We start from the raw sequence: 14,363 nt of genomic DNA, 5'->3' as shown, positions 1-14,363 counted from the left end.
TATATATATATATATATATATATATATATTATTCACTGAAAAGTATCTTTATATGATAATGCCTTTATGCCTTAATACAAAATAATAGGTATGTTTACAACAGAGGAATGTTGTGTAGTCCCTACCAGCCGTTTGTTGTAGTCCTTAAAAAGCAATTTCTTTAAAAGAAATATATCTCCCTTTGCTTTGAACTTTGAGCGTTGTAACTTTGCAGATGTTGTTTATGCTCAAACAGCAACATTACACACTAACTAAAGTTAAAAAAGTGAACTCATAATCAACCACCCCTTTAAATAAACCCTTTTTGTTATTTAAGATCTTTTTGCATCTGATGATGACATCATCATCCTCTGGACTAAACCGTGACAATTAGTATACAAGTGCAATGAAATTTCTTTGTTTATTTTCTCACTTCTTACTTGGTGAAGGAAAAAGTTGTACTATACACATGGCCGACATGTTCCAGATTCTTAAGGTTTAAGCCTGCAGTACATTTCCATATTTATTAGATTTGCTCCTTCTGTCTGCAATAAGGAGGCTGCATGCGTGCGTGTGTGTGTGTGTGTGTGTGTGTGAGTGAGAGAGAGATTCCTTCAGTGGCTGGCTGGGTAGAGAGACTCATTTCTCTACTCATTAGAGAAACGTGGGTAGAATGGCAAGTACCCTTGTCTAGACTTTCTCATCAGCTGCATCAGGACAACATCCCTAGTCCTTACACTCAGAGAGAGAAATAAATCTACTCAGCTCAAATTAGAAAATTCGAAATTTCAAATTAATAATTTCGGACTCAGTGTGCAAGGGCCTTTATTTACACTTGTGAGTTTTGCAAAGGACTTTTACGGGCTTTTCCCAAAACACTGAAGTGACCTCGACGTCCGGGTTAGCGGTAACATAAGCCATCAGGCAAGTGTTATTTAAATAAGCTCATGATGTACTTACAAACTTTCCAATGCCTCGTTTTATGAGTACAGAACCTATTTGTACTACTGTATAAGTTTGGTACCATTCTGGGCATTATTAGTGGGGTAATTTACAAGATACATCCTTGGATCCGTTAGCGCCTGCACTAAGCCATTCGGCTGATATCTCTATATAAGCTTTAACTTTAATAACGTTCAACCAAGGGAATTAAAGCTTTTGGGGGGGGGGTTTGGCTCGAGGTCATGGTGCAAAGGACCCTAGGTTGATTTTACTCCGAACCATCCCTTTAACTTGAGAGAGACTGATATTGAAATATATCAAAATACAAAAACATCACATTCACAAACTGAAATTCATCCTAAATAAAGCTAAACTTATAAATAAGGAAATTAAATGTAATAAAATAACAATGCCTATTCGCTATGTTGTCTGTCCTCTTTTTCTCTCATTCTCACATCTGTTATTTTAAGCATGTGACTTGTTACATAAGCTCCACTGACTGAGAGACAACAGAGATACATTATAGTGACAGTTGGACCTGAGCCATGTGTATAGGATGGGAAGAGTAAGCCAGCTGAGAATACAGACAGACCAATATAATAACAGGATATATCTCAATAATACCGACAGGAAGAAAGTCTCTAGTCCTCTATTAATCTCTCTCTCGCCCTTCATCCATTCATCCCCTGTAATGCCGACACTTCCTGTTGAAACCCAAAATTGGATGTGGATTTATTGTAGAAAATAAAATGTAAAATGTCCATCATGTCCTTAATAGAATTCAGGACTTTTGCGGTTTGTGCCATTTTACTGACTGTGTCTGTTGTGATTAGTGGTGAGTTTTTTTCAGTGACTCCGTTTACATTGTTGTGCCATTATAGTTTGCAACAAGTGACTGTCCTTATAAGCAACTCATTGAGTCATTTATTCAACCGATTCAATCAAGAACCCTCATTCATTCAGTGGCCTAACTAAATAGGTGCCGCATCCAAAATCGCATACTTCCCTACTATATATTAGGTGAAAAAAAGTATGTGACAAAAGAAGTGTGTCTGAATTCACAGTACTCATAGAACAGTGTACCCGGATGACCTACTACTTCTGGGAAGATTCTGAAGTGTGTATACGCTGGACACTTTACTATCCCATGAGGACACAAAAGAGGATTTGTGAATGGAAGTGAAGCAACGCAACTGACGCTGATAGGTTACCAGCTCAGAGATGCGCTCGCTTAACTTTACTCAAGCTACTGTAGTAAACGCTGCACAATGATATCGCTCTTTACAACGTCACACATAATGGCAATTAATATGATTAGCCTTTAGCTTGACTATGTTATCAAACAGCTAATAATGTGTTACTAATATTACACAAACCATGTTTCCGTTCACCATCTCAGTCTGCCTTCTAAAAACCAGCATCCTTAGAAACGCTTTGAACATTATAGAACGTCAGTGGAGAAAGGCATATAGTTCATCATCATAATATCGTAATAAACATCATAAACATAATTCACCTGCTATATTGCTAACAGTAACAAAGTACATTTACATAATGTCAATCTGGCGTTGGATTCTGACATCAATCTGATTTTCATTTTCAACATTGGGTTTGGACTTCTAAATGCGAATTTTGTCATTGTTTTGAAGCACACTAGCTTATAGATGACAGTAAGGCTAACATTTTCATACTAAAAGCCAAACAACTTTAAATAGGGCACTATTTGAGGGAACAGCCATTTGGGTGTCCAAAACCATTGTGGATGTTATTGAGTGCACTTATTCAATCTCACATTCAATCCCACTACTGGAACTGTGTTCTAGAAATAAACTTGATATTAAAATGAGGGTAGGTAAGCAGGCATAGATTCAGAGGCATAAGGTACTGTAAGTATTACATACGACAACAATGCAACAACAATAAAACAATGCATTTACATTTACTTTTTACTTTTGATACTTAAGTACTTTTAAAAACAAGTACTTCTGTACTTTTACTTGAGTAAAAATCGGTCTTTACAACTTTTACTTGTAACGGAGTAATATTTGACCAGTAGTATATGTACTTTCACTCAAGTAAGGAAGTTGTGTTCTTTGTCCACCTCTGATTTTTTATATCAACAGAAAAATATACCAGGATAACCTGACTTCTCGAGACTCCCCTGCTTGCAGTTAATAATATGCTAAAGCCCACCCGCATACTGGCGTGATTTGTTACAAGGTAGTTTGTTACGCAAGAAACACCAGAGATTTCAAACCATATTTTTGAGAGTGTCTTTGGTTCACTGCAGTTTTAAGGAAAACATACTCAGCAATGGTGTTGACTTGTCAATTTGCACATGGTTTATCTTAAAGCATATTAAAACACAACATAGACTTTCACAAATTGATTTTCACCTTAAGTAATTACTTATTCAAAATAAGGACCTACTCAAGAGAGCATGTTATTTATGACGCAGCCACCGATTGTCTTTATGAGTGAGCCATCGAATCTTTCACTCAACCAATTCGTTCATCAACATTGATTCATTCAGGGATGCAACTACATCCTTGGAGGCTCAACATTTGATTCTGCTGTGGCTTTGTTAGGAACTATTTTAAATGCTGGAGCAAAAACAAAGTACCTGGAAACCTTGTGTCTTACGACCTAGCATGAAACGAGTTCAACAAATGTGGAGCTCAAGTTAAAAGAAGTTCAGCATTTAACGTCACCATGAAATCAACTGTGCCCTCGTAATCTTTAATCAAAGTCCTCCTCCCTCTTGCAACAACATCTCTTCTCTGATGACACATTTATGGCGCAAGGACAGGACAACCTGTTACCCACATGAGATCAGAGCAATAGCAAACCACAATGAACCAAAACAGAATCAAGCCCCACTCAATATTTTTTCCTGTTCAAGAAGCCGTTTCACTCAGATATACGTCACAAGAGGGAGGAAAAGATGATCCCAACTTCCGTATCATGATGACTTTAAAAACACGGTTTTCACATTCCACTGCCCTACGTTTTGCATTTTTATAAACGACCGCTTAAGGAACAACATTAGAATGGTTACTTAGAAAACGTGTGTATAAAGGATGGAGCCAGAAGCCTCCTGGGTAATGATGCAGTCCTATACCCACCAGACAACCTTTCCCATAATATCTGCAGTCTAATCTAATGCAGTGATGAGGTCATCCTCACCACATCTCCTCTCCTGCTGTCTCTCTCTCTGCTGGAAACATTCTCTGCTTTACAGATGGCAGACTTTAACCAACCGGTGTGTTTACTTCTGTTTGTGTAAGGGGGTTACTTCAGGACAACAGTGTTTTCAATTAACCCGCAATGAACACCCTGCCCAGCTGCTAACTCACTCCACCCTGAGTCCGCTTCTCTACCTCTGGAACACGGCCAACCAGACATTACAGGAACGTCTGAGAATAGTGTGTGCATCTGTGTGTGCATATCAATTCAGTTGTGTGTAAAAGTACCCTGGCTCATATTATGCATCAGAACATACAGAGATTAAACACACAATAATGATAAAAGGATTCACCCCATCATGCCAATCACCTTTCACTCTGGCCCAGACAACACAGTGAGACATATGGAGAACATGTAAAAGTTTTTTTTTTTGAGAAAATAGCCTGTCAATTGTCAATGTCCTGTTAGCAGGGCACTTGGCATGCTTTTTTTAGACTAGGAATGTTTATTATTTCTCAGCATATCTTGATATTGATATGATATATTATGTAATCTTGAATAATATTGTTTAAATAAATATTTTGTTTTTAGATTCTTGTATTGAGTACTTACTTACTCACAATATTATTCTAAATATAACCTTATCATCATCATCATCATCATCCATAAGAAGTGATAATTCTCATTTCTGTCAAGCTAAAATGTGTTAAACAGCTTCAAAAACATGGAAGGAAAAATAGACCACTAAGCCATGCTTGTCAGATCTTATTAGAACAATGAATTAAGAAAGTCATTGATTGAACTGCACATTTTAAAGTGAAAATCTAAATCTAGAGCACCCCAATTTTCTCTGGCAAGAGATAAACGTTTAAGATAAACAAAGATAAAAAAGCACATGTAGGCTATACTATTCAGTGTAGCAGCAATAATCCAAGCTTGAATGTGGATACACTGTGTGAAATATCCCTCTCCATTCAGGGGTGAAAATCTTCATTAACATGCTTGAATAGGCTGCATAATATTATAAGCCATTTCATGCTGTCGTGCTTCCCCTTTTCCTCTCATGTTTAATTTGCTGCTGTTTGTGTTCTACTCTGTGCGAACACAAAGAAAATGAAAGTGCAGATGAGACTAGCCCTAAGCCAGGCAGGAGAAAAATCACTAGGGAATATGAAGGATGTGAATGTAAAGACAATATGTTAAAAGCTTATCAGAACTTGACACAGAATTTGCTCAGGATTTGCTGATTTATTAAATGGTGCTGATTAATCAAACGGCTTGTAGTTTTAGCTACAAACTACAGTACATATCTACAAATTTATTTATATATTCAGTATTTAATAGAGCACTCCCTGACTGTCAGGAACATCACAGTGTGATTTTAGTAGAGTGGACAATATTGCATTTCTATACAACAGCTTTGCTAAATAAAGGGGGGAAAGTAAATAAAAACACCCTATAGCATCATATTACATTTATGTTTTAGTATATTCAATCCCAATCAAAATTAGTTGTTCCTCATGCCACCATGTATTTTCAGTTTCCAGGTTGACAGTAAAATATCTAGTTCAGTCATGAAACTGAACGCAGGCTGATAGGTCCTTTACATGCAATCTGCAAGCAATCACATCATTACCGCATGGCGCAAGCTGATTGGCCTCTGCTGATCCTGCAGCCAATGAGATTGCTTGCTCAACATTTAAATAGTCTAGTTCATCGTTTGCTGTAAGCTAGTCCTGCAGCATGCTAAAGACTAGGGCTGAATGATTAATCGAAATCGAATCGCAATCGCGATTTGAAACTTTACGATTAGCTAATCGTAATAGGCTGCGATCTGGATGAATTTTGAAAAATATGCCGCGAGTCTGTCCTAATGAAATAATAAAAATACATTTCTCAAATGACAACAATCATTATGATTATAATTTTTAGCAAAAGAATGATCAATTTAACCATTATGCAGCATTGACAAAAAGTAGATTAAAGTGCTCAGACTAAAACTTGACTAAACAAAAACAGGACACGGTTGACTAAATCTGATAAAAACTAAAAAGCACATTTGACAGGATTAAGACTAAATAAATAAAAAAAACATAGCTGACAAAATGAATGCTAATTGAAAGGCACACTGCATCTGCTAGACTACAATGTAGTGGAATAGTCTACAGTTAAAGCAGGGTTCTCAAGTTTTATCAAAAGCTTGGAGTGAGATCACGTGCGGTTAGGGGAGGAGCCCTAATGGAGCCCCGTCCCCGCCTGTCCCCGCCCCCCAATTTTACCCATTGTTCATAATTAACCAGCACAAATTGAAATTATAACAATTGGTAAATCTGATAAATGACAGAGCAATTCATCACATCAAATATACTCTTTAATGTTATATTTCAAAATTACAAATATACAAAAATTACTAAAATATAACAAATTGCTCCAAACAGTTTGGAAAAACAAATCTTTTTGCATTTTGAATGTGTCTAGTCGAAATGGTATAATGATTTCTTGTGTGGTGGGACATTGTGAACAAATTACATATTAGAGTATTAAGGTGTGTGTGTGTGTTTGTGTGTGTGTGTACACAAGAGTACACACTCCAGCTTATGAAATGTGTTTTGTGTTGAAGAAAATACATCTTCATTCCTTCCCATACCCATTAACATTTCCCTTAGTTTCAGATAACGTAAGCTAGCCAAACTGAGCCAAAGCTTCTGGCCTGGTTGCAAAGTAGTTGTAGAGTTTTTGACTGCATCAATAATACTGTATACGATGGGCTTTATATTAAATGTTCTAGCCTAAAAATGTTAGACGAGCTTTCTTCCAACTTACCTTCTCCATCACGACGTGTGTTCGCGCGATGTTGTTCGTTACATAGTAACGAACTTACGGTGGCCGAGAATTTTCCGTCAACTTCCGTGTGTTCGCGCATCTATGTTGCCTAGTTACGAACGCAATCTGGCCGCGAGATACGTGCTGGCGGCAGGAAACTTCCCTTTGTGTGCCTGCGCCTCGTATACAACGTTATATATAAAGCTTGCAGGACAACTTGTTTGGCATTGCCTTTTCAGCGTGAGAAATACACGGTGTGGCATGTGAGCATGTGAACTGGTTGAATTGCGTGTGTCTCACGGCCAATGTGTGAGACTTGAGAACCCTGGTTAAAGGCATGTTGTACTCCTTTAATTTAGAGTGTGTGCTGCACACTATTGAGAATATTGAGATGAAGCTTGATTTAACATTGCAATATCTCTCAGATTGCAAGAAAATGGCAAGTAAATATTTTTTCCCAGATCGCACAGCCCTACTACAGAGTTCTTCTAGAACCCTCCACCTCCCCCAGCTCCACCTGCCTAGATCTGCTATGGGATTTATGTATGTTTATTAATGCAGCAGCAGCGTAGCAGATCTGTTACTTGTGATATGCTATTCAGGCTATGAGATGAATGGCATGAATGGACACAACTGTTGCATAAGTGATTAACCAGAATATGTTGTAAGTATTAAAACATGGTTTAGTAGTTTACTTCACTTTGTGTACTTAGCCTAAACCAGAGGTCTTCAATCCTGCTCCTGGAGGGCCACTGTCCTGCAAAGCTTAGTTCCAACCCTAATCAAACACACCTGAATCAGCTCATCAAGCTCTTCAGAATCGCTTGCATATTCAAAGGCAGGTGTGCTGAAGCAGGTTGGAACTAAACTCTGCAGGACAATGGCCCTCCAGGAGCAGGATTGAAGACCTCTGGCCTAAACAGTCTGACCTCTCATCACTAACACTAACGGTTGTAAAAATGTATTATGATTTGATTCACTTGACTGAGAAGAACATTGAGATCATTTAAAGTCTAAAAAAGGATGCTGATTTTTAAAATATATTTAAGCACTGGCAACAATGAATATCAATGATCAGTCACTAGACTGAAGATTCAGCTTCATGTTATATTTAACGATATGTAATGCAATGATACAATTGTGTGTCATCTCATCTATGTGAAAACTATCTGTATGACTATTTTAATTGGATTTATTTATTTATTTAATATGTTTACTATTCCACTACGACAGGTGACCCACTCTGAGCAACTGAGGGAAAAGTGTACACATGCAAAGTGTAGCCCTATTCGGTCAAAATAACCCTGACAAAAATCCAACAGTTTGAGTTTCAGGCTTCATTCAATGTGTGTAAAAGACTGAAAGGCAACAGAGTACCAGTCATTGTCTGCCTTCTTTTTTTTTTTTTTTAAACAATGTGGGAGAGTGGGTAAAAATAGAGTGCGTTTATGATTGCCAGGGAAATGGAATGTCCTCGTTTAGGCAGGAGAGAATAATCTGAAAAGCACTTAAAGCACAGCAGTAATATTTCTATGCTAAAAATGGCAGTTAAACAATGGAAATCAATGCGGGTTGAGTCACTGGATCGTTCATCAGGATTTAGTTACTTTACATTTTGGACTTGTATATTAAGTGAGAATATGACAATTTGTGTAAAATCATTACTGTTGTATTGCTTAAAAAGCACATAAATATAGAGACCACAATTTTGCTAAAAAAAAAATCATTAATTTTATTTCAAATATATTAATAAATGTAAATGATGCAAGTATAATAATAAAAAAATAATTAAATAAAGTGTGTTCATATTAAATAAAGAAATAAAATTGAATTTATTTATCTCTCATCCATTCATCCATCTACCCATCTATCTAATATATATATATATATATATATATATATATATATATATATATATATATAGCACATTTCACAAAAAGTTACATTTTGACAGTACTCTCTGCAGGTGTTCATTTACTTTTTTTGTATAAGCTGTTTTTGATTGTGGTATACAGCAAAAATTTCAAGTCATAACTCTTTATTATTTAGTTGTAAGTTATAAGAGCGGCTTTGTATGTTAATAATTATTCAGAATATGCGTAAGTCCACAAGCATGATTTTTGTATGAGAGCTGCTGGTACATAATTCTATATTTTTGAACGAAAGCTGTTTGTGATTTTGCCACAGCAAAATAATTCTTTGTTTTTTTTGTCTGAAGGATTATATTGCTCATTGCACATAACAGGAAGATGTTGGTTAAAATTATATTATTAAATGCTAGAGATTCAGAATATGCTGAAGTTTGTATTCATTTACTACAAGTACGCTAATAGTACAAGCACACATTTATTTTCCTGTTGGTTCTTTGCTATGTTGGGACATATGCTGGCAAATGTAACCTTACAGTTGACTTGCCAAATCACTTCCATTTGTTTATTAATAAAATTAATATAGGAAGTATTGGAAGTAAATTCTTTATGGGTCATTATAAATACTTTGCTTTAAAAGTACCAAGTAGTCACACAAAAAAAAAGATGCATCGATAATCGTTTTAGCATCGCAGCCCTCTGAATCGTAATTGAATCGAATCGTACGGTGCCTAGAGATTCCCACCTCTAATATATATATATAATGTATATGTTAAAGGGGTCATATAATGGTACATGCACTTTTACAAGTTGATTGTACTGAAATGTGTGTTGGCAGTGCCTGTACACAACCATCATAAAATGATAAAAATCCATCCAGTGTTTTTTTTTAATATCCTTATATGTTTTTCCCTCTCTCAAATCAAGCCGTTCGACCGTGTGACGTCACACGGTCGGACGCCCCTCCCACGATTGTTGATTGACAGCAGCGTTTCAACACAGACCCGCCCTCGCTCGTGAGCGAGCTGTCAATCATAGTCCGCACGTCATTGTTGATACGCTGGAGCACTGTCTATGAGCAGAATGGCGTCTAAGCGATTGTGGTGTTCTGTTCTTGGGTGCAATAAGGAACACAGCATCATGTTGATGTTCCTAAATCCGAACCGCTGAAGATGCAGTGGCTGAGTTTGTTTTCGAAGGGAATATTCCCCACAATCAATGTCAATGCTTTCATGTTTGCGCGAATCATTTCACACACCAGACTGCTTTATAAACGAGGGTCAGTATAAAGCTGGTTTTGCTAAGAAGCTGCTCCTGAAAAAAGGATCTGTACCAACTATTCGTGTTCCTGCTGCACCTCCAGAAGAAGAAGTGAGTGTAACGTTTTATTAACCTTTATATTGATATTTATATTAATCTTTGCAAATCGCTAGCAAGCTTCACGATGAATGCGTCTAAGGTTTACACTCAGGGTACATTACGGCATGTTTTCTATGTACAACATTCTCAATATAATTCATAATCCCACGTTTATAATGAACAACGCATTATGGTTATTGTGTTATTTCAAACGGTGTACGCACAGAACAGAGGAGCGGGGTGAGCAAAGCTCATTATCATTTAAAGACACATGCACTTAAACGGCGTGCTGAAAACAGAGCTGTTTTTGACCAGGTAAAATGAGTGTTTTCTTACAATACTAATGAGAATTTTTAATTAAAGTATATTACAAACTTTTAATTTAGACCCTAAAGCAGGGGTGGGGAACGTTGATCCTGGAGGGCCATTGTCCTGCAGAGTTTAGCTCCAACCCTAATCAAACACACCTGAAGCTAATCAATGTCTTCAGGATTACTGAAATTGCAGGCAGCCGAATGTTTCTTTCAGGGTTGGAACTAAACTCTGCAGGACAGCGGCCCTCCAGGATCAACGTTCCCCACCCCTGCCCTAAAGAATCATATTAGCTTGTACAAAAATGGCATTATATGACCCCTTTAATTAAGATGAAATCACTTCTGGAAATATGTCTAATGTAGCCATGACTCATTTTAGAGGATTATATGATTTAATGACATGTGTAAATCAATTCATGCATGACTGAGGATCAGTGTGGCACTTCACATGATTGACACATGAACTAAAAGTGGAGGCTCTTCCTGTAATGAGCCGTGGCTGGTCAGTAGTTAATCTTGATGATTCTGGTCCTGAAGTCAATATAATTTGTGGTAGATAAACAGGCACCTGACTTGTAGTTGGAATCAGTGTTAGCGGTATTAGAGGAACAATGAGGTTATTATGCTCATTTTGAAATTACCCAAATGGGTCATTATTTCTTATAGACAAGCCTTTAATCTAATCACACTTCATATTTGTCTCTATTGCTATCTCTATTTCTCTCTCTTTCACACTCAGAACAGAGGTCAAGATGTCCTCCTCCCTCTAGCCAAGATGACCGCAAATGTATGACATCATTGCAAATGCCTCCAGCACGGACCACCAATTTATCATCCTTCCCGCTTTTCATTCCCCTCCTGCTCTCCTTACCTCTCCTTCTATGAGCTGTACACTCACTCACAATTATCCTGCAAGGCTTCTCAGGGACCAGCTCTAAATCACTCAGTGCTGTTCTATAGGTCAGTGGATTCCTACTGGTTTTGTTTACAGTTCAAAACAGTGAAATGTATTAATTGGTTTATTAGTGGTTAGCAGCAGCCAATAAAATCATGGTAACAGCACAACATCCTGTTAATCCTCATTGCAGGTGAACGTATTTATACTCACATAGTCATGAAAAGCTTTGGCTTCACTTGAGTGTTCACATGATTCTCTCCTCTCAGAAGCAGCACAGTAGAGGTCCCAGAAAACACTGCAATAAAAGATGCACAATATAATATAAAAAGACTAATACTGCAGTGTGAGAATGAATCACTATCCTCAGTTAATTAAAGCTCTATTTGGACGGGACTAGTTTTCCCTGAGGAAATGTTTGTTTCACAGATGTACTTTGAGATTTTTTTTATCCTGTCAGAATTAAATATGTCTGTTTTCTTGCACAACATTGTATAAATTACAAAGCATATACTGTTCAGCTAACTTGGGGATCCTCAGAGAAATTTAATTGATTATTGGTGAGAATGTCTGTGATTTACACTACCATTCAAAACTTTGGGGTCAGTAAGATTTTTATTTGAAACTTGGCATTTGAAAGGAATTAATATGTTTATTCAGTAAGGATGAATTAAATTGATCAAAATTGACAGTAAAGACATTTATAATGTTACAAAAGATTTCAAATAAATGCTGTTCTTTTGAACTTTCTTAATTCCCTTAATTAATATATTGTATACTGTAATATTATTATATTATTTATTTTTTTTAAATGGGTTTCGTGTTGCACACATCCAGACAACATGATCTCCATAATCCCCACTCCACCTCAGTATCAACTAAAGATCCCATGAAATTACAGACGTTCATATTCTAATAATTATAACTCAAACGTATTTTAGAACACTAATCCCATTCACATAGTGCTAAAGAAATCTGATAGCAGATATTCTTACCACCACCATGAGTGCAAGAACCCTGGCGGCTCTCCTAATGTTATATTCTTCTCCCATCGGATCTGCCGAGTTAAACAGAGAACAAAGGAAGAGATATAAAGATTCAGTGACAAGTTGACCTGTGCTCCCTTTGTGATTTAAACATAATTAAAGGCAAATTCTGCCATGGAGAGCTGAACTCAGAGTCAAACATGGTGCCTAGAATAAATCTGAGGGATAAAACTGTAACTTGGCATCTGTTTGAAACAGTCTCAGTGTGACTCAGTCATTATTCAGTTCAGTTAACCAACTGACACTTCGCTAAGCTCCATCCTCCTTGGTTGTTAGCTTGGAAGGAATTGGACATTTTCAAAGAAGTGACAACGTTTTTTTATTATATTGTTGTATAATTTCTGGAAAATAGTGTTTGATACTATTCAAGCACACAGGACTTCCATAGGTTTAGAAAAAGAGCAAAAACTTGTCTGAAAACATGGCGGATGACAACAGTTGCTAAGGTAGGACTGGTCAGCAACAGGCTGGATTTGGCGATGGTCAGTTATCAAGCCATTAAAGCCTAAAGTATACTTTGGTTTTTGCATGTATGCAAGGGTATGCACACAGTGCAAGTGATCCAAATTTCATCAGCAGCATAGTATGTATGTACTGTACATGCACAGTCAGATTTTTCTAACTGCACGTACAATGTACGATCCACTAACAAAAGAACCTACAGGTTGTTTCACAGTTGAAAAAGAAAGACTGAATGAGATGCAACAACAACAAACTACTGGAGACGGCAACAACCAGAGGTAGGGGTCTCGACTTGCATGGCTTGAGTCTGACACGAGTAGCAAATTTGTGACTTAGGCCTATATGACTAAATGAATAAAATTACTTGACTTTGACTTGAGAACCAATGACTCGAAAGTCATTTGAATGGATTTGAACTGCATGCCTCGAAAATCACTTTATTATGATCGAATCTGCCAAACCAAACATATCAACATTGTCATACCCATTACCATGCCAAAGACTCAGAGAACTGTAATGACAGAACTATAATCATAAAAAAATGATAAAATGTAAGCCACAGAACCACCGGCAATGCTGATCAGAGTCTGCGCGATTTCATGATGTACAAAGACATTTTTAGCTCATAACTTCTGGAGAGAAATAGTGCAGACACTGAACAAGGATGAAACTTTCTAGTGTGCATGTGTCGAACACCTGTGTTTGTGAGTGCTTTCAAATGAAGTATACTTTGAAAGCCTGTGTGTTCGGCTGTACGGATACGGGAAAAACTGAAGTATACTTTAGGCTTAGACCTTCTGCACATCCTTCTCCTTTCTCCGCAACTCTTTCTCTAAGACTAAACAGGAACAGAAAACACCATCCATCTTGATGAGATCATCAGTTTTAGTCACTGACCATGTGAGATGGGTTTACAGACATTAAAGCACTGACGACAGCTGCCATAAACAACACGGGTGTGCCCAACATTATCTCAATACACTGCTGCGAGAGCCACTGCTATTTTTGGGTTCGAGTCCAGCGGGAACTGGTTACATGAGCAGGGTGGCAAAAGACAGGAGTCGCAAAGGAAACCGGCCACAATGGACGGGGCGGGTGGCTTAGTCACAGAGGCTGGACTGAGTCACGACAGCTCTGTCTGGCTTGTTGATGTTCACGTCTGAGTGGTGGGCCAGCCTTTGTGTTTTTACCTCTGTCATCGTGCCAGTCTCATTCCGTTTTCCCTCATCTCTCTTTGTTCTGTTCCAGTATTTATCTGATCCGCTGTCATTCGCAAATATTTACTTGACTCAGAGCTAGAACACTCATCTGCATCTGCATTTACTTTTACTGTTCAATTGTATCTTGTCAGTGATCATGTCATCAGTAAGTGAGCTGTCGTGGACACCGATATAAACATCTCTTTCCCAAACACAGTTCCAGAGGATGGCAAGCCTTTAACTTCATGTTGAAGATAAACAATGTTCATTTAAAGAGCAGAGCAAGTGGA

At 37.5% G+C, this 14,363-nt stretch overlaps 1 protein-coding gene across 4 annotated transcripts in view; it reads right to left on the bottom strand.

The window, feature by feature from the left end:
- ssbp2a (single stranded DNA binding protein 2a) overlaps window positions 1-14,363 on the bottom strand; it is a 30,628-nt gene that overhangs the window by 5,847 nt on the left and 10,418 nt on the right. For all 4 annotated transcript variants that reach the window (XR_013821316.1, XM_079871966.1, XM_079871967.1 and 1 more), the window contains exons 3-4: window positions 12,362-12,423; window positions 11,580-11,664 (exon numbers count right to left, since the gene is read on the bottom strand). Coding sequence is in view for 3 of the 4 variants with exons in the window: in XM_079871966.1 (XP_079728092.1) it covers window positions 11,580-11,664; window positions 12,362-12,423 (147 nt within the window). In the remaining variant the exon portion in view is untranslated. The remainder of the gene's footprint in view (window positions 1-11,579; window positions 11,665-12,361; window positions 12,424-14,363) is intronic.

This window comes from Squalius cephalus, assembly GCF_949319135.1.
Source record: "Squalius cephalus genome assembly, chromosome: 5".
Lineage (NCBI taxonomy): Eukaryota > Metazoa > Chordata > Actinopteri > Cypriniformes > Leuciscidae > Squalius > Squalius cephalus.
Note: the sequence above shows the minus strand (reverse complement) of the source record. Positions and strands in the feature narration are given on the sequence as shown.